Source organism: Sus scrofa, chromosome 18, assembly GCF_000003025.6.
Source record: "Sus scrofa isolate TJ Tabasco breed Duroc chromosome 18, Sscrofa11.1, whole genome shotgun sequence".
In the NCBI taxonomy this organism is placed as follows: Eukaryota; Metazoa; Chordata; class Mammalia; order Artiodactyla; family Suidae; genus Sus; species Sus scrofa.
In genome coordinates, this window is record NC_010460.4 from 11,994,205 (window position 1) to 12,019,516 (window position 25,312).

General features: G+C 37.8%; 1 protein-coding gene across 11 annotated transcripts in view; it reads left to right on the forward strand.

Annotated features, from left to right (window-relative positions):
- Window positions 1-25,312, forward strand: part of DGKI (diacylglycerol kinase iota) — a 482,044-nt gene that overhangs the window by 289,150 nt on the left and 167,582 nt on the right. For all 11 annotated transcript variants that reach the window (XM_021079007.1, XM_021079008.1, XM_021079004.1 and 8 more), the window contains 3 exons: window positions 1,348-1,410; window positions 7,814-7,887; window positions 10,063-10,174. In XM_021079007.1, coding sequence (XP_020934666.1) covers window positions 1,348-1,410; window positions 7,814-7,887; window positions 10,063-10,174 — 249 coding nt within the window. The remainder of the gene's footprint in view (window positions 1-1,347; window positions 1,411-7,813; window positions 7,888-10,062; window positions 10,175-25,312) is intronic.

The window sequence follows — 25,312 nt, forward strand, 5'->3', positions numbered from 1 at the left end:
ACAAAGCCGACTAGTATCCATGAGGGTGTGGGTTCGATCCCTGGCCTTGCTCAGTGGATCCAGTGTTGCTGTGAGCTGTGGTGTAGGTTACAGACTTGGCTGGATCCTGCATTGCTGTGGCTGTGGTATAGGCCAGCAGCTGAAGCTCCAATTCAACCCCTAGCCTGAGAACCTCCATTTGCCATGGGTGCAGCCTTAAAAAGACAAAAAAAAAAAAAAAAAAAAAAAAAGTCAATCTAGAGAATGGAAAAGTTATAGTGGCAAGTCTTAGGTAAGGATATAGTTTTCTTTTTTTTTTTTTTTAGGTCATATTTAATTTATTTCGCTAATGCTATATACTTTTCCGTGTGTAGGTCTTATGTATCTTTTTTTTTAATTTTTTTTTTTTATTTTCCCACTGTACAGCAAGGGGGTCAGGTTATCCTTACATGTATACATTGCAATTACAGTTTTTTCCCCCAAGGATATAGTTTTCATAGGGATATATATGCCTTAATATTTGGGAGAAACTGACAGAGCATGAGAAGTTTTTCATGGTATCATATATGAGATTAAAGGCCCCCCTTCTTTTTCCTTTTCTTCCTATTTTATACTCAGGGACAACCTGGGTGTGAATGGCTAGAAAGAAAAAAAGAAGGGGCCTCCAAAATACTGGTTTTAAAAAGTGTGGCTTAGGAGTTCCCGTCGTGGCTCAGTGGTTAACGAATCCGACTAGGAACCATGAGGTTGTGGGTTCGATCCCTGGCCTTGCTCAGTGGGTTAAGGATCCGGCGTTGCCGTGAGCTGTGGTGTAGGTTGCAGACACAGCTCAGATCCTGTGTTTCTGTGGCTCTAGTGTAGGTCGGCAGCTACAGCTCCGATTAGACCCCTAGCCAGGGAACCTCCATATGCCACAGAAGCAGCCTTAGAAATGGCAAAAAGACAAAAATAAAAATAAAAAGTGTGGCTTAAATTTATACCACTTGGATAGAGAGGGTCCAAGGAAAAAAAGAGTGAAGCAAGACATTCTCAGTGGCAAGTTAAAGATTATATCAGATTATATCAGCACCTGATGGACAAAGGGGAAAGTCGGTAAAGATGGTCAGATCTCCACACGGACACTTGGAGTCACCTACTTTTTTATTCTCATACTGCGATCTTAAATTTTATTGCAAGTTGTATTTTGAAAGCAAAGAGAAAGATTTCAACCGGACAGCCTCCGCCCCATTTTCCTTTGAATTTTGCAAAGGGAGGACTTGTTTTTATGTTTGCGGAACTTAGAATCTCTAGAACCTCTCTGTCGTTATAGAAGCAAGAATTTGGCATAACCGTGTAATGGTTTTGTTTTCTTTTTTCCTTGTGGTATAGGCAGCCTTTTCTGATTTTCTACAGAGAAGCTCTCGAGATCTATCCAAACATGTTAAAGTTGTCGTAAGTACTGAATATGTTGACTCATTGTATTTGAATGTCAATATGAAGCACCCCAGCACGAACCTCAAATCGCAGTTTATATACTTAAATTCATCATTGCGCTGCAGAGAACGTTAAGTGAATTAAGCGTAGTTTGTTCAACCAACATTTGTGAGCATTTAGTTATATGTGGGGCACTGTCTTGGTTGCTGGGGGTGAAGTTAATAAGATGGCTAGTTTCACTCCTGGAGAAACTCACAGCTCAGTCGTGGGGAAGGGCATCCAACTCATGGCAGAAAAATAAAATAAATGTTATTAATGGACCACTTCTATAATCAACCGGTAATACAGAGGGAGACGTGAAAACTGCCCGGGGTGCAGTCGGGAACATCATCAAAGGCATGATGTGGAGCTGGGTCTTGAAACAGAAATAGATGTTTACCAAAAAAGTCTCTTTATTCCCAGACTCTCTCAGGAAAAATGCTTGGATTCATTATTTTGTGGTTACTTGCTCTCTAACCTGGTCAAGATTCTTCACCGCTTAAGGGATTTTTTTTTTTTTTTTTTTTTTTTTTGGTGCTATTTCGTCCTGGGTCTCTATCCAAGGTTTTGGGGATTTTGGCTTACTGGAGGTAAGGGAGATGGGAAGTCATGTTTTCTCTAGGAGATATACCTCAAAAATACCCTGTGATTTTTTTTTCTAAAATGATTTTCATTTTTTCCATTATAGTTGATTTACAGTGTCTGTCAGTTTCTACTGTACAGCAGAGTGACCCAGTCATTCAATTTTTCTCACGTTATCCTCTGTCATGTTCCATCACAAGTGACTAGACAGAATTCTCTGTGCTATACAGCACAACTCATTGCTTATCCATGCCAAAGACAGTAGTTTGCATCTATTAACCCCAAATTCCCAATCCACCCCACTCCCTCCCCCTCCCCATTGGCAACCACAAGTCTGTTCTCCATGTCCATGATTTTCTTTTCTGTGGAAAGATTCATTTGTGCCATATATTAGATTCCAGATATTAAGTGATATCATATGGAATTTGTCTTTCTCTGACTTACCTCACTTAGTGTGATAGTCTCTAGTTCCATCCAAGTTGCTGCGAATAGCATTATTTTGCTATTTTCATGGCTGAGTAGTATTCCATGGTGTATCTATACCACATCTTCTTGTGGTATATATCCACCATGTCTCCATTTGTCTGTTAATGGACATTTAGGTTGTTTCCATGTCTTGGCTATTGTGAATAGTGCTGCAATGAACATATGGGTGCACGTATCTTTTTCAATGAAACTTTTGTCTGGATATATGCCCAAGAGTGGGATTGCTGGGTCATATGGAAGTTCTGTATTCAATTTTCTGAGGTAGGTACCTCCAGACGGTTTTCCATAGTGGCTGTACCAATTTCGATTCCCACCAACAGCGCAGGAGGATTCCTTTTTCTCCACACCCTCTCCAGCATTTGTTATTAGTTGACTTGTTAATGATGGCCATTCTAACAGGTGTGAGGTGGGACCTCAACCATGTGCTTATTAAGAAAGACAAAATGTTTCCATATGGTGAACAAGAAAGAGGGAATATGACTTTGTTCCATACTTGTAATAGTAAAGAGAAAAAATGGAAGACAGAAAAATATGTAGATGGGGAAGAAAGGAATATAGCAATGCTTGAATTTATCATAGAATTAAGAATAGCATTTGTGGGAGTTCCCATTGTGTACATAGCGGAAACAAATCCAACTAGTATCCATGAGAATGCGGGTTCAATCCCTGGCCTTGCTCAGTGGGTTAAAGATCCTGTGTTGTCATGAGCTGTGGTGTAGGTAGCAGATGTGGTTTGGATCCTGCATTGCTATGGCTGTGGCATAGGCCAGCAGCTGCAGCTCTGATTCAACCCCTAGCCTGGGGGGAACCTTTATATGTTGCATGTGTGCCCCCCCAAAAAAATAGCATTTGTGCCATGAGGGGGCAGAACAAAATAGAATATGCCAGGGGCCAGCTCTGGTGGCCAGGGAGTGTACACTTTTCCCGAAGGAGAGGGATGAGCGTCGGCTTTTGCAATGGAGACAACCTCTTTGTCTCTTCTTTCAGGGCGCTGGACTGCTCAAATTTTATTGGCATAAGTGGTTGATTATATACACAGTTTCTAACTACAGATTACATCACAGTGTTAAAAGTACATCAGTTAACTTTTACATGGTACAGCAGCTATACATCATGTTCTAAGATCTTTGTTTTAACTAAATTTAGTGAGTACAATTTAAGTACAATACATCCTGTGGAAAGGAGGAGACTCAGTACAAATCATCCCATGGCCAGCCAGTCTCCACAAGTTGAAGAGGTCATAGACGCAAGACTTTGGCATTCACAAATCTTGTTTTTAGACTGGTGCTTATCTTTAAGGCATTATGGCAGGGAGACAGTGTAAGAAAATATAAACCAACTTAACTAGCTATCACGTAAAAGCTTCTATAACTCACAGCTAGGTGTCTTTTGGTCATGAATAATATATGTCTAACTTTTATGAGCCTCATTAAAATCCTAACTCTAAAGTTTACTGTATAACTAGTTAGTAGATAAATACTATATTTTAATTAAGTTGGATTTAGATAGGGAAAAGTCCTTAAGGATGAAATTTTTATTATATTATTGTTGTAACTTTGTTAAATCACAAATCACCACAGGAAAATAAGAATGGAAAATAAGAATAATAAGCAAAAAATCAGGAAAGACTGAGGAAAACTGAATAACAAATAAAACAACAGGAAAGACTAGGTCACCCGAGGAACAATCCATGTTTTCCAGCGCAAACATGGAAATTGTTTTCCCAGGAAAGCCCCAATTCTTTCCCCATCAACATCAAAATGAGAGCTGTGTAACCTGAGGCCTGCCCTTGGCCTGTACCGAACAGGCAGGCCTTCATCCTGACCAGAAGCCCACCTTCAGCTTGTACCATTCAGGTGAGCTCCCTTCCTTGCTTAGGAACCTGCCTTCAGGTTTTGTTTTGTTTTGTTTTCTTTTTTTTTTTTTTTGCCGTCAGGCAAGGTCCTTTTTTTGAGTCCCTGCATCTTCTCGGCTCCCCACAAGAATACATGGAAATAGAGAAAAATTTCTGACCTTAAATTAATGGACATGTAGAGGAATAGAGAGGCACCTGGGAGGATACAAATATTCAAGTGTGTCATCACCAATAAAGCATATATGCCACATGAATCCTCTAAATTAGTTGAAACAAAGATGTTACCACTAATAACCCTGATGTTGCTTTGAAATGTTTTAGTTCACAAGATATAGCAACTTGAAAATCAAGCATCCTTTTATAGTAGCAATTCTGGGAAACTGAAATACTGCCTTTTAAAATCTAAATGTAAGAAAGAAGACACATGGTCCATTGAATGATGAAGGTCTTTATTTTGATAAAGAGATGGTTGTTTAAGTAGCAGCAACCTTGCATCAAACTTTCCTTGTTTCTTCTTTGACCGCCTGCAACTCAGCCAAAAGTCAACTTTCCCTCTTCTGCTACTTTTCACATTCTTAGGAACATTGCAGCACCTGCCCAGAGAGCCAGTGAGTGGAGCGCGGTGGCTGTATTGAATGGCTTCCACTGCTTAAGTCAGCGGGATTGAAATTAAACTCTGTGTGCCTCCTAACCCTTAGAGGGTTTTCCTCCCACGTCCGCCAGTCCTCCTGATGAGAAGTGTCTCATGCATGGGTAGTTGCAGAGCAGGGATTAAAAGGAGCTTGCTGAGAGGCCAAAATGGCAGCCAAATAACCAGGAAAGATTTGATATCAGCCAGTACATGTACTGGTCCAGGCAGATTGGTCTATGTGATTTTTTTTTTTTTATGAGAAGAAAAAAATCGATAGAAATGAGTCTGAACCATTGGGATTCAGTCCTAGGTCTGTCTTTATGAAGTATATGATTTTGGGGGAATCCTTTAACCATCCGGACAAGTTTACTTTCCTCATCTGTAAAGCAGGCATAACAACACATGTGAAGCATTATTTACTGACTATTGTTCTGTGAGACAGAGGGACACAGGATATTTCTTCAGTGACATCACTCTCTGTGTTCCTGAGTGTGAGATGAAAAGGATGGGATGGTTAGAGCAATTGGATGTACATATGACAGCAGCCCACAGGGTGAGGTCAATGTTTCTGAAGGAATAGTTAATAATTGCTCACATAAATATAAAATGTGTGCATGAATACTGCATACACAAAACAAACAACAGTGAAAATTATGGAGTTCCCATCATGGCGCAGTGGTTAACGAATCCGACTAGGAACCATGAGGTTGCGGGTTCGATCCCTGCCCTTGCTCAGTGGGTTAACGATCTGGCGTTGCCTTGAGCTGTGGTGTAGGTTGCAGACGCGGCTCGGATCCTGCGTTGCTGTGGCTCTGGCGTAGGCTGGTGGCCACAGCTCTGATTAGACCCCTAGCCTGGAAACCTCCATATGCCGCGGGAGCGGCCAAAGAAATAGCAAAAAAAAAAAAAGAAAAAGACAAAAGAAAATTACACGTACACAGCATTATTTTCTCTATTTCCCATGTTGTCTTTTTGCTGTTTTGATTTATCAGGGAAGTGAGCTTGTACAGAGGAAGATGTTTTGCATGCAAGTATTTTCTTTTGCCTGTGTTTTAAGCAGGAAAAAAGTAGAAAAACAGCTATTCTAGGGAGTTTAAAATTTTAAATGCAATGCTATGTAAGAAAATCTTGTAAAACTTAATACAGTGTAAGGTGCCCATCCCCATAGAATTCTCAGTTCCCAGAATCGCTGATGTGTTTTTTTTTTTCAGGAGGAAAAAGTAGAAAACTTTTTACAAAATGAATTCTGTTGTACAAACAATAATATTAAGTATAGGTTTTGTTTTTTTCTTTGAAATGCAACACTACTGCTTGGCATGTTTTTAATGTACCCCATGCTATTTTTAAAAAGTTTTAGTTGCTTGTAACATTCAATTTTGATAAATTAAGATGTCTACATTTTTTTCTTTGCTGGAAGAGTCATCTATTAATTCATTTCAAGTCCTTAAATTAGGAGACCTCTTGTTTGCTTAAGGAGCTGAGAATGTTGTCAAAACACCTCAATCAGTGTCTAGAATTTGATTCCTAGCTAAAGAGCATTTAAAAATACTTTGTTTATTTAGGATTGTAAGGTTTCCCAGGAACACTTTTCGAGAATGCTCATGAAAATTAGGCTGCATTAAGATCAGCTGGAAGGGGAACAAGACAATCTTGACCCTTAGCAGAGTCATTGTACCTGGGTTGGAACTCCCCCTGAAGAAATCTTTAGAAATTCACAGGGAGCTTGGGAATGCTTTATACTCTCTCCAGAGGAGAAGACAGTGGGAGAAACTTGTGATGAGGGTGTGAGGAGAGCAAATATAAAAGCAGGCTTTATATGTATGTATGCCTGGGAATGTATGACTGGGTCCCTTTGCTGTACAGCAAAAATTGACAAAACATTGTAAATCAACTATAATGGAAAAATAAAAATATTATTTTTGAAAAAGAGCAGCCTTTATACCTTTGACATCGAAAAGCCTACAGTCATGATTTGAGGGTTTCTCTTTTGGCTTTTGTCACCAGTGGAAAACAAGAAAGGGAACTGCAAGCTTTGTCTGTGATTAGGCAGAGGATGCTCTGGGGAAAATCACTAACTGATGAGGGGAGCCACACTCAAAGGTATTGAGGCCAAGCCAACCTGAGGCCTTTGAAGCCCAAGGTCACATCCAGATCCAGTAAAGTAGTTTATCTCAGAAGACCAGTCAAATTCTATAAGAGATTAATTTGGAAAGAGCAGATCACTAATGGACATAATCCTAATTTACAATAGATACTTTTTTTAAAAAAAGATAATTTTTAAAAAGAGATACTTTTTTTTTAAAAGATACTTTTTTTAAAAAACAGTTTTCAAGGTATTATGTTTAACATTTTGAAAACAAAAGCTGTCTCAAGAAGCAAGCATAATAAATGGTTACACTTCTGACTGTCGTTTGACTCTGTTGACCATGGTAGAGATGGCCACAGCTTCAACCTGAGCCTTTGTCCTTTTTATTCTTTTAAGCACATATAAACCTTTTTATGTTGGTATGACGAGCCTAAATATTTCAGAATACACCAAACTTAAGAATGATGATAGTTCCTTTGATTGGGAGACAAGAGAAAGATCATTTTGGTCAAATGGAAGCTATTTTTTTTTTTTTTGACATTAGGTCAAAACAAAACCAAGCCCTGAACCCCAGGTCTGGGAAAGTTATAATTGGCATAAATTTTCAGTCATAGTAATGGGTGTCTGCTTGAGCAGAGATATGGACAAGGAAAAGACCCTGGTCTATCTATTGTCAACCTTGTTAACCTTTAGATGGGTACCTGCTTCAAAACCCTTGCTTTTTCTGCTTTGATTATTGCAGTGTGATGGAACAGATCTCACCCCAAAGATTCAGGAACTGAAGTTCCAGTGTATAGTATTTTTAAATATACCCAGGTAAGCTCTGTTCATACTGTTTCCTTGGTTTGATGTGAACCCTGTTTGACCTAAGGTTGTCTGCTTTCATTATGAAAATTTCCAGATACAAACAATGAGAAACAGTTGTCTTCGTGGCTTATTATGGGTCTCTGGTTATTTTGTTCTCCTACTTGGTTTGTTTAGTGTTCTCTGATGATTTTGTGTGAGTGTGATATGGCATACGTGGTCTATCCTTACCCATCCTGAAGAAACCCAGGCAGCCCTCTGGACTGGAACGTTTTAATTTAATTCTCAATTACTGGTTGCTCCCACCCTGCCACCCCCGAGGGATGATAGACTTGAATAAATCTCTGTTTTCAGTTTCCCCAAAGCTGTTAGGAAACCATCCAGCCTGATTTCAGCATGGAATTCATTCAAAATCATTGCCAGATGATTGGTTTGGAAAAAATAGGATCAATTAGAGTAGCATTTTCTGGCCAGGATGTCAGCTCTCTTTGGCGCTATTATATACCTCAGGAGAAAAGGGTATTTAAGATTAACTAGTCTCAGAATAAGCACATATCTCATTGGCATAAAATTAGATGCTAGGCTCCCACGCCGAGAGTTTGGAAGGGATGGGTCTGTGACCCTTTGTTACTTGCAAAGAAGAAAACTCAGACACAAAAATCTACACATAAATTCTGTTTAGTTGAAATGAGAATTGTATGTAAATCTGTGGCTTAGAAAATAGAGTCTCCTGATGACTTTTGGCAGTGCTAGATATGGTTCCTTACAACCCATTCCAGAGGTGTTTTCATCTTTGTCCAAGCAGAGGACCTGGACTCTCAGGGAACATTGTCTATGAGCCAGCTTTCATTGTTTCCTCCTCTCCTTACTGTTCTTTTTTCCTTCCTGCTCCTTCCTATCACCTCTCTGGATTTTGCTTCCTCAAGTTTTTCATTTCCTGTATTTCCCCTTCTCTTTCTATTCCTTTTTTTTTTTTTTAACTGTTTCACATCTCTTAGACGTTTTTTTTTTTTTGTAGGAGGTTCAGTTACACATTTGATAATACAAGAAACAATAATTTTGTAAAACAGGCAAAATACAAACAGTGCGGCTCATAACGTTAATAGAGTGGTACGTAAATATTTAAGCCAAGAGCATCTCACACTGAACCAGTTCTTGAAGATGTTATCAAGACTAGGGAGTGGGTCTCTTAAAGCAGCATAGAGACCTTAGAATTTAGTATACTAATAGTCTGGTTACTATCATTTAAATCTGTTGAATAAATTTTGTTAAGGCTTTGATATGACAGATACATGTTCTGATCCTACTGAAAGTACAAAAATAGCTGGTAAATTATCATACTAGCTGAATACAGATTTCTTGGCCTATTAGGCTTGTATCAATGGTAGATTGGTTGGGGGTTATCTTTAGATTGTTATGTATATGGCCCTGAGTCCAAGGGAATCTTCTTATCTATCCTGGTGGAAACCAAAGCCATAAATTAGTACCACAGATCCACTGAGTTCCATTTGATGTGACCCAGTGACTCTCTGGTTGTCCAACTCCTTCCCTTTCTGTTCTTATACCTCTGTCTCGTCCTTTTCACATCCTCTGTCTTCTTCGGTTATCTTTTCCTCATCCTGGGGGACTTATTGTCTTATTTATGTATATGCTCTTGAATGCTTACCTACCTCAGTTCCCTTTCCTGTCGGCATGTGTACATCTTCCTCCAAGACCAAATTCTGAAACCCCCGATTCATGACTCACGGCATGTCATAGAGAGTACACCCTGATTAATTAGAGTGAGAAGTGTGGATACATAATGAGTTAAGAGAGGGTTGGGCACCACGGGATGCTTTCGTTATAAAATTTTGACCTACTTTCACAAATTGATATTTGGAGATGATAAATACTTTTTTTTAATTTTTAAATTTTTTATGTTTTAATTTTTTTGGCTGCAGCCACAGAATGCGGAAGTTCCCAGGCCAGGGACTGAACCTGCACCGCAGCAATGATAACACCAGATCCTTAACCTACTGAGCCACCAGGGAACTCTCCCCCATTTTCTCTTTTATTGCAAGATGTGAACCAAGAGTAGAAAGCTGTTCTTACGTGAAATAAACATTGGAGCTAACTAAAAATTAATCCCTGAGGTAATAATGAGAGGACTGGAACAAACTGAATTATGTTTGTACTCTTCTCCTGCAGATATTGTGCGGGCACAATGCCCTGGGGGAACCCAGGAGATCACCATGACTTTGAACCTCAGCGTCATGATGATGGTTATATTGAAGTCATTGGATTCACCATGGCCTCTTTGGTAAGCAGTACATCTGTTTTATTGAAGTGAAATGTATTTTAGTCATAGTTAAATTTCATTCATTTTATAAGACTTTGGTATAATGTTCTCTCCTGGCTTATCAACTTAAAATCTTTATGCAATAGAGAGTTGCCAGGGGAACACAAAACCAAAATGTAATTGTTCATGTTAACTAAAAAAAAAAAAAATTGATGTATATTTGTTTGAACATCCAAGATGAATGAACACCATTTGTTCATTTTCCTGATTACTTTTCTACTAGAATGAAATGCAAAGTTTTCATACTAATTAAAAAGCGTTATGCCATAGATTTATTCCAGCTGTGATGCAAAAACCTTGCCATTTGGTACTTTTTTGGTTCACTGAGGATTTGAGTGTTTAGATAAAAAGGAAAGTGGTCATTTGCATTCAACATCATCTTGCCTGCTTCAGCGTAAGATAGGCATCTCTGTGATCACAGAATACCTGACTATAGAAAGACATCACTGTTGTAACATTAATGAATATTCATATGCATAGTACTGAGATCACCTTGCATTTTAATTTTGTTTGCTGGCATTTGAAAAGTAAATGTATAGTATAAAGTCAGGTTCAAGCAGATTTTGGCCACGTATTTCAACTTATTATTGAATGATGAGGGAGCCAATTAACAGTTTTGATTATCATTTTATCTGGTATAAATCGGGCAATACTATCAGTTGGTAAAGCAAATTAAAATAAAGCTTCTACTCGTGTTTGGTTAATACTCGCTGTTGTACGTTGTACCTCAAGGCGAGAAGCTTGTATTTCTTGTACTAAACAACCTAGAACAACTCTTTCACTCATCTTGTGGATTCCAAGTGACTTTTCCACCATCACTTTGAATGAGTGAGATTTAGCAGAATAACTTATTGTTATTATGGCAAGAATGTCCATCACCTCAGCTGGTCATGTCATCTCTAGAGTGAAAGGGTTGTTAAATGTTAAAACATTGGTCTGGGATTGATATGATTTTCAGGGTTGTAGCTCATACATAGTTTCCTCCAAAGGCCTTTATGCTAATCATAGGTGAAGAATCAGCCAAGAGCAAATAGAAATAAATACAAGTAGGGTATGTGCAAGGGAGAATTCTGGGAGGTGACCAAGAAAGCTACAGACTTCAGCACATGTGCTTTACTCATTCATTTACTCCCTAATCCAGTGAACATGTATTGGATATTTCCCAGGTGCCAGAGCTTCTTGGTCCTGGCCATGTGGGAGAGGGCTGTCAGGGAATGTTGAAGAGAAGATGAGGCCTTACCTAGGCTTGGGGGGGCAGGGAGACTCTTAGATACTTTCCCATTACTCTTAAGATCTTTAAATCTTTACTAAGTCTTTAGCGCAAAATTTCATTTATATCTGATTTTCCACCCTTTCCCACCACACTCTCTGCTTTCCAGCTTGCCACCTCTCAAGCTGGGTATAGCTTTGAACATCCCCTGCTCCTTTGGTACCACAGGGCCCTTGCATATGCTGTCTCTTTCTCGAATGTTCTTTAACTCTTCATCTTTTATAACTTTTCAGTCTGTAACTGTGTCACGTTCTTTTCCTAGCCTTTTGGTGGTTCGAGTAATTTTTGCCTACAGTTATATATTTAACGTCTGAATAAGAAGGAGATGGCATATGGAAATTGGGTATTTAGAGGAGAATTTAATGGAGGGACTCTTTACAAATCATGCATCAGGTTGACGACGAGCAGCAATGGATGGTGTTTTATTCCTGAGCTAAAGCTGCAAAGGCAAGGGAATATCCAACTTCACCAGGAGAACTCTTTGGGAAGGACAACCCAGTGGAAGTAGTATTTGCTAAGTGAAATCAGCCATCCTTTGCCAACTTGGCAGAGAAGGAGCCAGGGATGTAAATACAATTCTTGCCTTCCAGAGCTTCTCCCTCTGAAGAAGTCAAATAGAAGCCAGCGACAGGAGCCCTTAATGCAGTCTAAATTGGTCAGCCTCCTGGAGCAAAAAGGAGAGCAGGGAAGGGGTGGAGTGCTGGCTGGGAGTGGAAACGGTTAGTATCCATCACCTTTGATGACAACTGTGGTTTTAAAGACTTCTTTCATCAAGAGTTTGGGTCTTAATACCCTCCCCTTGAACCTAGATTGGACTTAGCGGTACTTGGCGAATAGAGGACAGTGGAACTGATGCTATATATCTTCTGAGGCTGCATCCTTCAAGGCCATGCAGTGTATGGGAAATGTTGATGGACTCTAATGAAAAGGAATTTTGTGAATTCAAGAAAATGCTTAAAATGTCTCACTGCTTTCCTTCATTTAATGTCAGTCATGACTATTTCTTGGAATAGTTGTTGAATCTATAAGCAATATTCTGCTAGGTAAAACTGTCACGCAATGGACCAATAGAAAAGCCATGTCCTTAGGGTGCCCACAGTTCAGTGTTCTTGGGGGAAGATGAGAAGTAAATGAGCAATCACAGTCTGACATAAATTCTGGGAGAAAGGCATGTATGAGGACTGAGAGGAGAATAGGGTTTACAAATTGGGGAGATCAGCAAACATTCATGGAAGCAGGAATGAGACTGCTAAGTGGCTGTTGCGTGGCCATAGGGGGATCAGCCTAATTGCATGGCAACCAGTAAAATTACTAATGGTGGCTCAGAGTGATGAAAGACGTGGTGAATGAAGACGTGGATATAGAGGAAGGGCAGAAAGAGTTGCATTTTTAACATGTGTTGTTTTATTTTAACTGTTATTGGGGAGGTTGAGGCAGATGGCAGGAGACAAGAGGAGAGCTGTTGTTCAGAAAGTTTACCTAGAAATCCATGTGAAATGTGATCAGAATCTCAACTTCCGGAGACCGGTGGACAAATCAGGACATGGGTACAAAAGTCCAGGTGAAAAGATGAGGAGATCTGAAAGCCTGAAGAAAGAAAGTGGTGATGTGAAGAGGCTGGTGGATTCAAGAGTTATTGATAGTGGCTTTTTGAGAAGGGAGGGAAAGGAGTATAAATGAATCCTGGGAGCCTGGTATAGGTCATTAGGTAAAGGGTGCTGATACTGTTTGGGACAGAAAATATGGAAGAAGGATAATATTGTCAAAAATGGACTCAGTTTTATATAAGTGAAAACGGAAAGCCCTGTGAGGTATCCAAGAAGGTATAGAAATGGCAATTTGAAACGTATGTTTAAAACTCAGGAGATCCTTCTAGGTTGGGAGAGACTGTTGAGGGGGTCTTTCCTTCTCCCTCCCATCCTGTCACTGGTAGGGCAAGAAGAAAAATAATAGATAGGCGTTGGTGTAGAGAAAATGGAATACTAAAATGATGACATGTAGCGTATACTGCACAGTTTTGAAATCCTATGTTCTTTGAATAATAGTGCTTGATATTCATCCACATCTTACCTTACTGTTCATACAGTACAATAGGAAAGAGCTTTATTTTCAGTCCTTCAGTTTCACTTATCTTGAAACTATTATACTGATTATGTTTCCAAGAAGGTAAATGATTTCAGAACTCACAATCGGCCTAAGATGATTATATAAACTGAAGAGCGTAGTTATTTGGGTAAAAGTGTGTGTATTTTTGTATATTTAAAATATTCAGAGTGGTACTTTGAGAGATTTGAAATAAAATTACTAGCATGGGAGAAAAGATGGTTTCTTTATCTTGTAATTGTATATTTCAAAGCAGAAGTCTTCAATTCATTTTACTGGTTGAAATGCATTCCTACTAATTAAGATGATTCTCTATTGGGAGCTTGGTAAGCTGATTACCTTTGTGGATTCTACACAGACCAGAATCAGACATTGTAATTTGTATTTATTTCTGCCACGATTTTCTGCCATTACGGTTGTGAAGGTCCTTTCATGTTGTGTCTGTTTCTAAGTAATCTAAAACTTTTCAAAATAGTTCAAAGCATTATTCAAAGGAAATGCAAATCTAATTTGCTACTGATATGGCATCCAAAGATTTCAGTCTCCTGAACTTTAAAGAAAGCATAGCCAGCTTTCTTTCTTTTTGTTAATTGAGATTAAAATATGTAGGCTCTTTGATATTTATGAATTAGAAAAGCAAAAGGTGATTCAGTGAGAAAAGTTACATGGAAAAAATCCCAGACTTGAAGCTGTATACATACTAGGTAATTTTTTTTTTTTTTAGAAAAAAGTAATATTAAATGTTTATTTTGATAACACACATTAAGTACAGAACTAAAAGCAAAAATATCAGTCATAATCATATGATCCACAGCTATATCTATATTTTGATGTGTTTCCTTTCAGTTTGCTTTATTTCCATGTTTTTAAGCATATAGGGAATTGTATTATAAGTAAAACCCAAATCTTTCATTGTATGTATGTCTCAATTTGCATAAGAATTATTCTTTATGAAAAGGTTCCTTTACGAAACTTTTAGGATTCTGAATGTTTGGTGATTTAAAAACTCCTGTAATTAACATAATGCTCATAAACCTCAATTAACATTTCAAATTATTTTCTTACGACAAATCCTCGAAAAAGAAATTTCTAAACATTTTTAAAGCGTCTTAATAAAAGTTATAAAACTGTTTTCTAGAAATTTTGGACTGTTTATTTGCCCAAAAGCAATGTGTAAGAATACCTGACGAGAAGTGACCTAAACCTGATACCCTGCAGGTACTGAAAATGTGTTAATGGATACAGACAAAAAGCTGTTATAATATTACACTTGATGAAACAGAATGAGAGGAAAGAATACAATTCCATCCACAGAAAGAGAGAAAAAATATATATTTTATATAGTCAATTATATCCAACGAAAAATGAGAGTAACACATACTGTTTATCTTTATTGTTACCTTCTATGTCTTTTGGTTTTTTTTTTTTAATGTCTGTGGTTTTTGCATGTTTTGATGGGCTACTTATCTTTTATTGTTGAATTGCAAATACTATTTATGTATTGTGATTACAAGTCTTTTGACAGATATATTTAGTGCAGTTATGTTTGGCTTATTTTTATCTTTTTATTTCTTTAATATTTCTTTTGATGAGCAGAAGTTTAAACACTCTTATGAATTCCAGTTCTATGAGCTAGGCATATTTTCAGATTAGAGCTTTTTGTGTCCTTTTGGAGAAATCTTTGTTTACTCCAGGAAAGGCTGGGAAGATATTCTCCATTGTTTTCTGCTTGAAGATTTATAGTTTTAGCTCTTATGTGATTCAGCTCAAATTCTTGTGTATCATGTAAAGTAGCTTCAAGATTCATTTTAAAAAATATATTTATCCAAAACTTGGTAAGTTTCTGAGTGAATAACATCATGAGAGGTGAAAAAAGAGAATTCTATTCATGATTTTTATTTTGTCTTTTTTTTTTTTTCTTTTTTAGGGCCACTCCCATGGCATATGGAGGTTCCCAGGCTAAGGGTTGAATCAGAGCTGTAGCCACCAGCCTACGCCAGAGCCACAGCAATGCCAAATCCGAGCCACATCTGCAACCTACAGCACAGCTCACGGCAACACCAGATCCTCAACCCACTGAGCAGGGCCAGGGATCGAACCTGCAACCTCATGGTTCCTAGTCAGATTCATTAACCACTGCGCCACAACGGGAACTCCTATTCATGATTTTTAAAAACACATTTATCCACTTTTTTCCCCAGTACTTTTCATTGAGTAGATTTTCACTCTTTATAGAATTGCCTTGGTGCCTTTGCCTCTTGATTGTATTTGGTCCTTTCCTGAATTCCATTCTGTTCCATTGATTTGTTCATCCTTATGCTACGACTGCACTATTTTTATGACTATGGCATTATTGTCAGTCTTTAACTTGGTAATAGGAATCATTTTACTTTGACTTTCTAGAAGTGTTGGTTATTATACACCTTTTGTATTTGTATACTGATTTTCAAATCATTTGTGTCTACAAAAAAAAAAAACCTGGATTTTAATTGGGATTGCATTGAATCTATAGATGAATACTATTAATATTAATAGTAGTGAGTATTCCAATGATAAACTTGATATATTTTTCCATGTATTTAGATGTTCTTTAATTTCTCTCAGCAATGTTTTGCAGTGTCAGTGCAATTTTCTGGTTCTTGCATATCTCTTGTTAAATTCACTCTTAAGTATTCATTGTTATTTTAAATAGTGTTATCTTAAATTTTACATGTAATTATCATTGCTACCATATAGAAATAACTGATGTGTGTGTACACACGTGTAGATATTTACTTATTGACTTTGTCTTGAAACTTTGCTAAATTCACTTACTATTTTTTATAATGATTTTTATTTTTTCCATTACAGATGGTTTATAGTGTTCTGTCAATTTTCTACTATACAGCAAGATGACCCAGTTACACATACATGTATACATTCTTTTCTCTCACATTATCATGCTCCATTATAAGTGACTAGATACAGTTCCCAGGGCTGTACAGCAGGATCTCATTGCTTATCCATTCCAAAGGCAATAGTCTGCATCTATTAACCCCATATTCCCAATCCACCCCACTCCCCCACCATCCCTGGGGAGCACAAGTCTGTTCTCCATGTCCATGAGTTTCTTTTCTGTGGAAAGGTTCATTTGTGCCATACATTAGATTCCAGATAGAAGTGATATCATATGGTATTGGTATTTCTCTTTCTGACTAACTTCATTTAGTATGGGAGTTTCTAGTTCCATCCATGTTGCTGCAAATGGCATTATTTGGTTCTTTTTTATGCTGAGTAGTATTCCATTGTGTATATATACCACGTCTTCTTAATTCAATCTTCTGTGATGGACATTTGGGTTGTTTCCATGTCTTGGTTATTGTGAATAGTTCTGCAATGAATATGCAGGTGCATGTGTTTTTTTCAAGGAGAGTTTTGTCCAGGTATATGTCCAAGAGTGGGATTGCTGGGTCATACGGTAGTTCTATGTGTAGTTTTGAAGGTACCTCCATACTGTTCTCCATAGTGGTGGTTCCAGCTTACATTCCCACCAACAGTGTAGGAGAGTTCCCTTTTCTCCACACTCTCTCCAGCATTTGTTATTTGCAGACTTATTAATGATGGCCATTCTGACTGGTGTGAGATGGTACTTCATAGTAGTTTTGATTTGCATTTCTCTAGTAATCAGTGATGTTAAGCATTTTTTATGTGCTTGTTGGCCATTTGTATATCTTCCTTGGAGAAAGGTCTATTCAGGTCTTTGGCCCATTTTCCAATTGGGTTGTTGGCTCTTGTGCTGTTGAGTTGTATAAGTTGATTGTATATTTTAGAGATTAAGCCCTCGTCAGTTGCATCATTTGAAACTATTTTCTCCCATTCTTTAAGTTTTTTTTTTTTTTATGGTTTCCTTTGATGTGCAAAAGCTTGTCAGTTTGATTAGGTCCCATTGGTTTATTTATGCTTTTGTTTCTGTTGCCTTGGGAGACTGACCTGAGAAAACATTTGTAAGGTTGATGTCAGAGAATGTTTTGCCTATGTTCTCTTCTAGGAGTTTGATGGTGTCTTGTCTCACATTTAAGTCTTTAAGCCATTTTGAATTTATTTTTGTGCATGGTGTAAGGGTGTGTTTCACTTTCGTTGATTTACATGCTACTGTCCAGGTTTCCCAGCACCACTTACTTAAAAGACCATCTTTTTCCCATTTTATATTCTTGTCTCCTTTGTTGAAGATTAATTGACTGTAGGTGTCTGGGTTTATTTCTGTGTTCTCTATTCTGCTCCATTGGTCTCTATGTCTGTTTTGGTACCAGTATCACACTCTCTTGATGACTGAGGCTTTGTAATATTGCCTGAAGTCTGGGAGAGGCTTTGTAATATTGCCTGAAGTCTGGGTGAGTTATGCTTCCTGCTTGTTTTTGTTCCTCAGGATTGCTTTCGAAATTCTGGGTCTTTTATGGTTCCATATAAATGTTTGGATTGTTTGTTGTAGTTCTGTGAAAAATGTCATGGGTAATTTGATAGGTAATGTGTTGATCTGTAGACTGCTTTGGTAGTATGACCATTTTTACAGTATTAGTTTTGATATATTCCTTAGGTTTTTCTACATACATAATTGTGTTTGTGAATAAGTAAAGTTTTATTACCTTACACACCTTTTATTTTTCTTAATATGTTGAATAAATATGCTTGCCTTATTCCCGATTAAGAGGAAGCATACCATCTTTCCTTATAAAATATGCTCTTCTGTTGTTGCCAGTGTTTTTTAAAAAACCCTTTATGTAATTACAATTCTATGATCAATATTCTGAGTTTTTTTAATCACAAATGAGTGATATATATTATCAAATGCCCTTTCGTATCTATAGAAGTGACTTGGTTTTCTCCATTATTTCTTTATATCACATTTTCCATTGATTTTTTAAAAATACTAACCTTGCATTTTTAAGATAAGCCCCTCTTGATGTATTATCACTTTTATGTGCTGATTCAACTTACTAGTATTTTTTTAGCGTTTTTTTTTTTTTTTTTTTTTTTTTTTGTCTTTTTGTCTTTTTTGTTGTTGTTGTTATTGTTGCTATTTCTTGGGCCGCTCCCGCGGCATATGGAGGTTCCCAGGCTAGGGGTTGAATCGGAGCTGTAGCCACCAGCCTACGCCAGAGCCACAGCAACGAGGGATCCGAGCCGTGTCTGCAACCTACACCACAGCTCACGGCAACGCCGGATCATTAACCCACTGAGCAAGGGCAGGGATCGAACCCGCAACCTCATGGTTCCTAGTCGGGTTCGTTAACCACTGCGCCACGACGGGAACTCCTTTTTAGCGTTTTTATTACTATAATTATGAAAGATATTGGTCTGTAAATTTATTTTCTTGTAATATCCCTAATGGGTTTTTATATCAAGGTTATGCTATAAATTGAGGTGGGAAATGACTGTTTTCTGAAAGAATTTGTTTAAGATTGGTATTATTATTTCCGGAAGTATTTCATAGAGTTTCCTAAAGAACTGTCTATGCTTGAGATTTCTTTAAAGCAAGAATAGACACAGAATTATTTACATTTTCTATTTCTTCTTGAGTCAGTTTTACTAAGTTGAATTTTTCAAGGAATTTGTCCATTTAATTGAAATTGTTCAGTCTATCAGCATAAAGTTACTCACAATGTTCTCTTCTGAATTTTTTTTTTTGTCTTTTTGCCATTTCTTGGGCTGCTCCTGCGGTATATGGAGATTCCCAGGCTAGGGGTCTAATCAGAGCCATAGCCACCAGCCTACACCAGAGCCACAGCAACACGGGATCCGAGCCGCGTCTGCAACCTACACCACAGCTCACGGCAACGCCAGATTGTCAACCCACTGAGCAAGGGCAGGGACTGAACCCGCAACCTCATGGTTCTTAGTTGGATTTGTTAACCACTGCGCCATGACGGGAACTCCTCTTCTGAATTTTTAATGTCTGTAAAATCCCTTTCTTCATTCTCAATGCAAGTAATTTTTACAGATCTTCTTCTCTTATAATTCCATTATTTCCCACTTACTTTGTGCTTTTTTTATGTGTTTTACTTTTACGTACATGTAAACCCCAACTTTTCAATATTAATATTTTTGCTTTAAGCTGTCAGTTGTTTTTAAAGAAATTAAGAAATGAAAGAACAACTCAGTCTTTTATGTGTCTCCGCATAGTCACCATTTTCAGCTTTCTTCATTTCTTCCTGCCTATTGAAGATTTCATCTGGCATCATTTTGTTTGAGTTTGGAGAATTTCCTTCAGCTATTTTTTTAATAGTACAGGTCTGTTGACAGTAAATACTTTCACATTTTTTTCTGAAATGTCTTTGTTCTATTCTCATTTTTGAAATTATATTGTTATGCGTATAAAGTTCTAAATTGACTGGTTTGCTTGTTGGCTTGTTTCAGCATTGTATGATAGACCTGTGTGATGACATCAAGGGCCCTCCCCCAGATAATCCAGAATATTCTATCGCAACATCCTTAATTTAATCACATCAGAAAGTGCCCTTTTGCCTTATATGGTTTTCCTAGTTTCTGGGCATTAGAATGTGGGCATCTTCTTTCCAATTGTGGTAGTAGGCATTATTCTGACTTGGACAGGGCTTTCTCTGTCTTTATCCTGTTTAGGTGTATTGATCTTTCTGGAACTTAAGGTTGACTTTTTCCTAAGCAATATTTTTATCTACATATTCTTTGTTCTGTCATCCTTTTCCTCTCCTTCTGGCATTCGATTACATGAAATTTAGATTGCTTGTATTGTCTCACAGGTCTTGGTAAAAAAATAAACCAGTTTCATCTCTGTTTTTCAGATTAGGTACTGTCTATTGCTCTGTTTTCGTATTTATTGACCCTTTTATTTTGTAGTGTCCAATTTGATCTTAAGTCCTTGCAGTGATGATTTTAACAACATTTTCTTCATTACATTCTATTCGGTTCCCTTCTTCTTGCTTCACAAAATACAAAAATAAGTCTAATATAAGGGAAAATGCCACTCTCCTAGTGTTAAATCAATAGGCTATCTTTCTTCCCAAGTTTATACAACTTTGATACCACTGCTCCAGGATCAAGTGTTGATTATAAGACTATATACTATATTAGGTCGGTCATGATATTACAGATTTCAGAAGATTGATTGCTTATGGAAATAACTTTAAAGCATGAAGGGGAGTTTTTTCCAGCTTGCACCATTAAGTCGCAGACTCAGTCTCACTGTTGGCAGAGAAGCTGAAACAGGATTTTTTGCCTCTCAGGAACTCATCTTAATATAGTGAATTTACCTCTACTGAAAAAAAATGGAAAAAGATAAAAGTATACAAGTAATCCCAGTGAGAAGGAGTTCTTAGGTTTCCACATTGTAAGAATCTTTACTTTTTCCATAGTAAATATTCAATAATTGCTAGATTAATTTTAATGAGCAGAAAGTTAGTTTTTCAAATATAGCTCTTTCCTTTTTTACTGGAAAAGGAAAATCTACAATTTTAGACATTGTAGACATTGGCTGTGCATTAGTCATAGGGCTAATATTATCAAAGTAAGGAAGGGGACGGCATGTGATAGAGTTTGAGAACATGAAATTATTGGCATCAATCTAGCATCTAGCATGCTAGTGGAGACCATAGCAGCCTAACAAAATCTCATCACTTAGCATATAAAGGAACTGAATCTATGAAATGATTTTTGCTGTAGTTATAGGCAAAAAATTAAGTAAATAATAGTACTATTGCTGATGCTTTTTAGATTGCTTACAGCATGAATTGTGGTAGGATTTTAAAACACACCCATGCCCAGAAATCTTACTATTTGATAAAATGGAAAAAAGCAATACCATAAAACCTAATGGCATTGCTTCCTGGCAATAAAACAGCTTGTTAAAACTCACATAGAGAAATACGGATTGGATGATAATGGTGCCACTGCAAATCACTTACGTAAAATTTCTCATTTTGGTGATGAGGGTGGTGTGTCAGAGAGGGAAAAGAACCCATGGGAGATAGTTCAATTGAGGGAGTTTAATACAGGGGACCAGTTACAGAACAGTAGAAGAACCGTGAAGAGGTAACCCATAGATAGCAATCCATGGATAAGCGACTGCAGAAGTCTGCCACCTCCAGGGCTGGGGGGGCAAAGAGAAAAGATGGCGTCATCAGCACTCGGGAGCCAGGGCCACTAGGAAGTGTGGAACCTTGGAGAAGTGGCCCTGACGGCTGTGGAGTGAGGGTCGTCAGGCAGGAGCTGGAGCTCCAGAGAAGGGAATCAGGCGGTGAGAGTTGGGATCCCTGCTGAGGCTGCCTGTCTGGGCTTGGACCTCAGAGACAGAGGTGGCCTGGGGAGAGTGCTTTCCAGTGGGAGATGGAACACAGAGGGGAAACAGACCCGCCAGAGACACTGCTTGAAAAAAAAGAGAACTAAGGAGAAATTCTTGCTTTCTCTTCCCTTTCTACTGGACAATTTATATAAACATATGTATATCTTTTTTCTTCATCCCAGGCCTTTAGTACATCTGAGTTTATGCTTGTGTGTGATGGGAGGTAGAAAACTGATTTTCTTCGTCTCTATTATAGTGAAAACTATTCCCAGCACCATTGGCTAAACTTTCCATCATTTCTCCAATAATTTTTAATCCTATATCCACATATTCCAGCTTCTCACCCTTGTGGGTCTGTTCTGTGCTGTCTCTTCATTTGCTCTGGCCTTTATGTCTTTCACTGTGCAAACACCTCTATTTGAATTACTGGATCTTTAAATATTACATGTCTCAATATTTAATAAGGATAGTCTGTTGCTCTTGATGTTTTCAAAATATTGTCAGCTATTTAGGGTTCTTTATTCTTTGAAATCGACTATAGAATCAGACTGAGAAGATTCATAAAAACAGTATTTCTCATATTCATTTGGAATTACATTGAATTTATATGTTAATTTGGAGGAAATTAATATCACTATAGCATTAAATTGTCCCATCCGTGACTATGGCATACCCTCTCATTTATTTAGGTTTTCCTTTATGTCTTCAGCAGTTTAAAATTTTTATGCATGAAAGTCTTCTGCATTGCCTTATTGTTTTGTTGATATAATAGATGAATTTCTATTTTTTTTTTTTACTTAGCTATTGCTAGAAGAGAACACTATTGATTTTTTATGTTAGTGGTGTACCTTTCTCATGAGGTTTAACTCTTGGCCTGTGAATTTTCTTGGAATTTCCATGTATGGGATGATATCAGTAGAAATATTACGAGGTTTGCTTTTTTTCTTCCAAGACTTTTTCCTCCAGTTTTATTTCCTTGGCTTATTATGTTGTTTAAGACCTCCAACACTATGTTGAAAACTTTTGTTGCTAGTGGGTAGTTTTGTTTGTTGAAAGGAATGTTTCTAAAGTTTCTTTATTCTGATAATGTTTTCTCTAGGGGTTTTTGGTAGATGATTTTTCTCAGGTAAATAGTTATATTCTTTTCCTTGTTTTCTAACAACTGCTTTTAAAAGGCACTGAACTTTATTATTTTTTTTTTCTTGCATCTTTTGGGATAATAGTGTGGTTTTTCCTCACTTAAAGAATAATGTAGGAGTTCCCATCGTGGTGCAGTGGTTAACGAATCCGACTAGGAACCATGAGGTTGCAGGTTCAATCCCTGCCCTTGCTCAGTGGGTTAACGATCCGGTGTTGCCGTGAGCTGTGGTGTAGGTCACAGACACGGCTTGGATCCCGCATTGCTGTGGCTCTGGCGTAGGTGGGCGGCTACAGCTCCGATTGGACCCCTAGCCTGGGAGCCTCCATATGCCGTGGGAATGGCCCAAGAAATGGCAAAAAGACAAAAAAAAAACAAACAAACATAATGTAGTGAAATTGTAATAATGTATTTGCTAATGTCAAACTATCCTTAATTCCTGTGAAAAGCAATAATAGTTCACAATTTGATATTATTATTATTTTCTTTTTCAGCCTCTCCCTTGACATATGGGAGTTCCCAGGCCAGGGATCAAATCTAAGCCCTAGCTGCAACCTATACCACAGCTGTGGCAAGGCCGGATCCTTAACTCACTGTGCTGGACTGGGGATCCAACTCTCACCTGCTGCCGCAGAGTCAACACTGGATCCTTAACCCACTGCACCACAGTGGGAACTCCAATATTTAGTTTTTATGTAACAGAGAAGCATAAACAATTAGGTATTTTTAAATGATTTTGGTATGTATAATTATAAAAATAATTTAGATTAGAATTTTTCTCTCTTATGCTGCCCTTATCTGGTTTTATTATCTCAGAAGCTGTGACATCATTTTCTAAAGCAAGTTTTATTAGACATTCTCTTTCTTTAAAATGGGTAGAAGTACTTGTGAAACATCTAAATGCACTTGGCACATTTTGGGGTAGGGGTGAGTAAGACATATTTTTGATAATTTTCAGTTTTCGAAAACATTAATCTGCCCAATTTCTACATCTAAATATGTTTACACCAAATTTTTCAAGTTATATTTTCCCCAGAAATTGCTCTTATCTAGGTCTTCCAGTTTGTTAACATATAGATCTTCGTAACAGTCTTGTGTGATTTTTAAACTCTATTATCTCTTTGGCTATCCTCCTTTGTTTTATTGTTTAATAAAACAAAAGTTTTACATTTTTCATTTTTTGTTACTTGGTTTTACAGGACTACCTTGTTCATATTTTTTTAAAAAAACTGTGTTTAGTATTGTTGATTATCTCCATTGTTTATTGTCCTTGTCACTGATTGCTGCCTTGGGCATTGCATAGGGACTGGGAGCCAGGAGTCTGCACAGTGGGAGGAAAGGAAGGGTTAGAGGACTCATGCCTGGTTCTCTTCTCCTCCCCCAACCCAGGGTTTTCCTGACACTAAGTGGAAGAAGTGCTTGAATAGCAAGAAGGAGGATGAGATTTGAAGAGAAATGGGGAATAGTATTCTAGGGAGGAGCACCGTGCAGAAAGAGAAAAACTCACCCCAAATGTGTGGACTGAAAGTTTTAATGCTCTTAGGATAATGAATGACTGTGGATGCATGTAGTTTAGGGGCTGACTTTGTCTTTCTCTCAAGCCGTATATGACCAGAAAGGAAATATTCGAAGTTTTCACAAAGGTGCAAGACATGTCAGGTTGAACAGATGATTGAGTATCTGTCATTCATATACCAATGCATTTTTGTCCGTAAATGATTCATTCTAGCCAATCCTGAGGGTGATTATGATTATTAGGGCCTTGTGCCTTATAGGATGTTAAGGCTAGACCCATCTGAATAGTGAAAAATAACTATTTCTAGTAAGCATTTAAAAAAATTACCTTTAGTCTAACTTGTTCCAAAAATAATGTGGTTGTGCTAACAATAGACCTGTCTTTGTTCTGAAATGATAATTACAGTAATTCCTCTTGTGCCTGTGCAGTGATTCTGGACTGATTGTGAAATGCCAGTGGAACTGCCATTGACAGCTATTTACCTCTATCTGTTTGTGGTATTTGCTGTTGAGCTCTCGTTAAGGCTGAGACTATGGCTTAAATGTGCCCTATGGTACTGTGTAAGCCTTATGATGCCAAGGGGTTGGAAGGTATTTGTGCAATGTTCAGTCCTGTCCAACTCAGAGGAATAAATCCTTACTTGGCAGGTTCTGCATCTCTTTATAATGATTTTTATCTGTTCCCATTGTAGCTGGTTTACAGTGTTCTGTCAGTTTTCTACTGAACAGCTTGGGGACCCAGTTACACATACATGGATACATACATTCTTTTTTCTCACA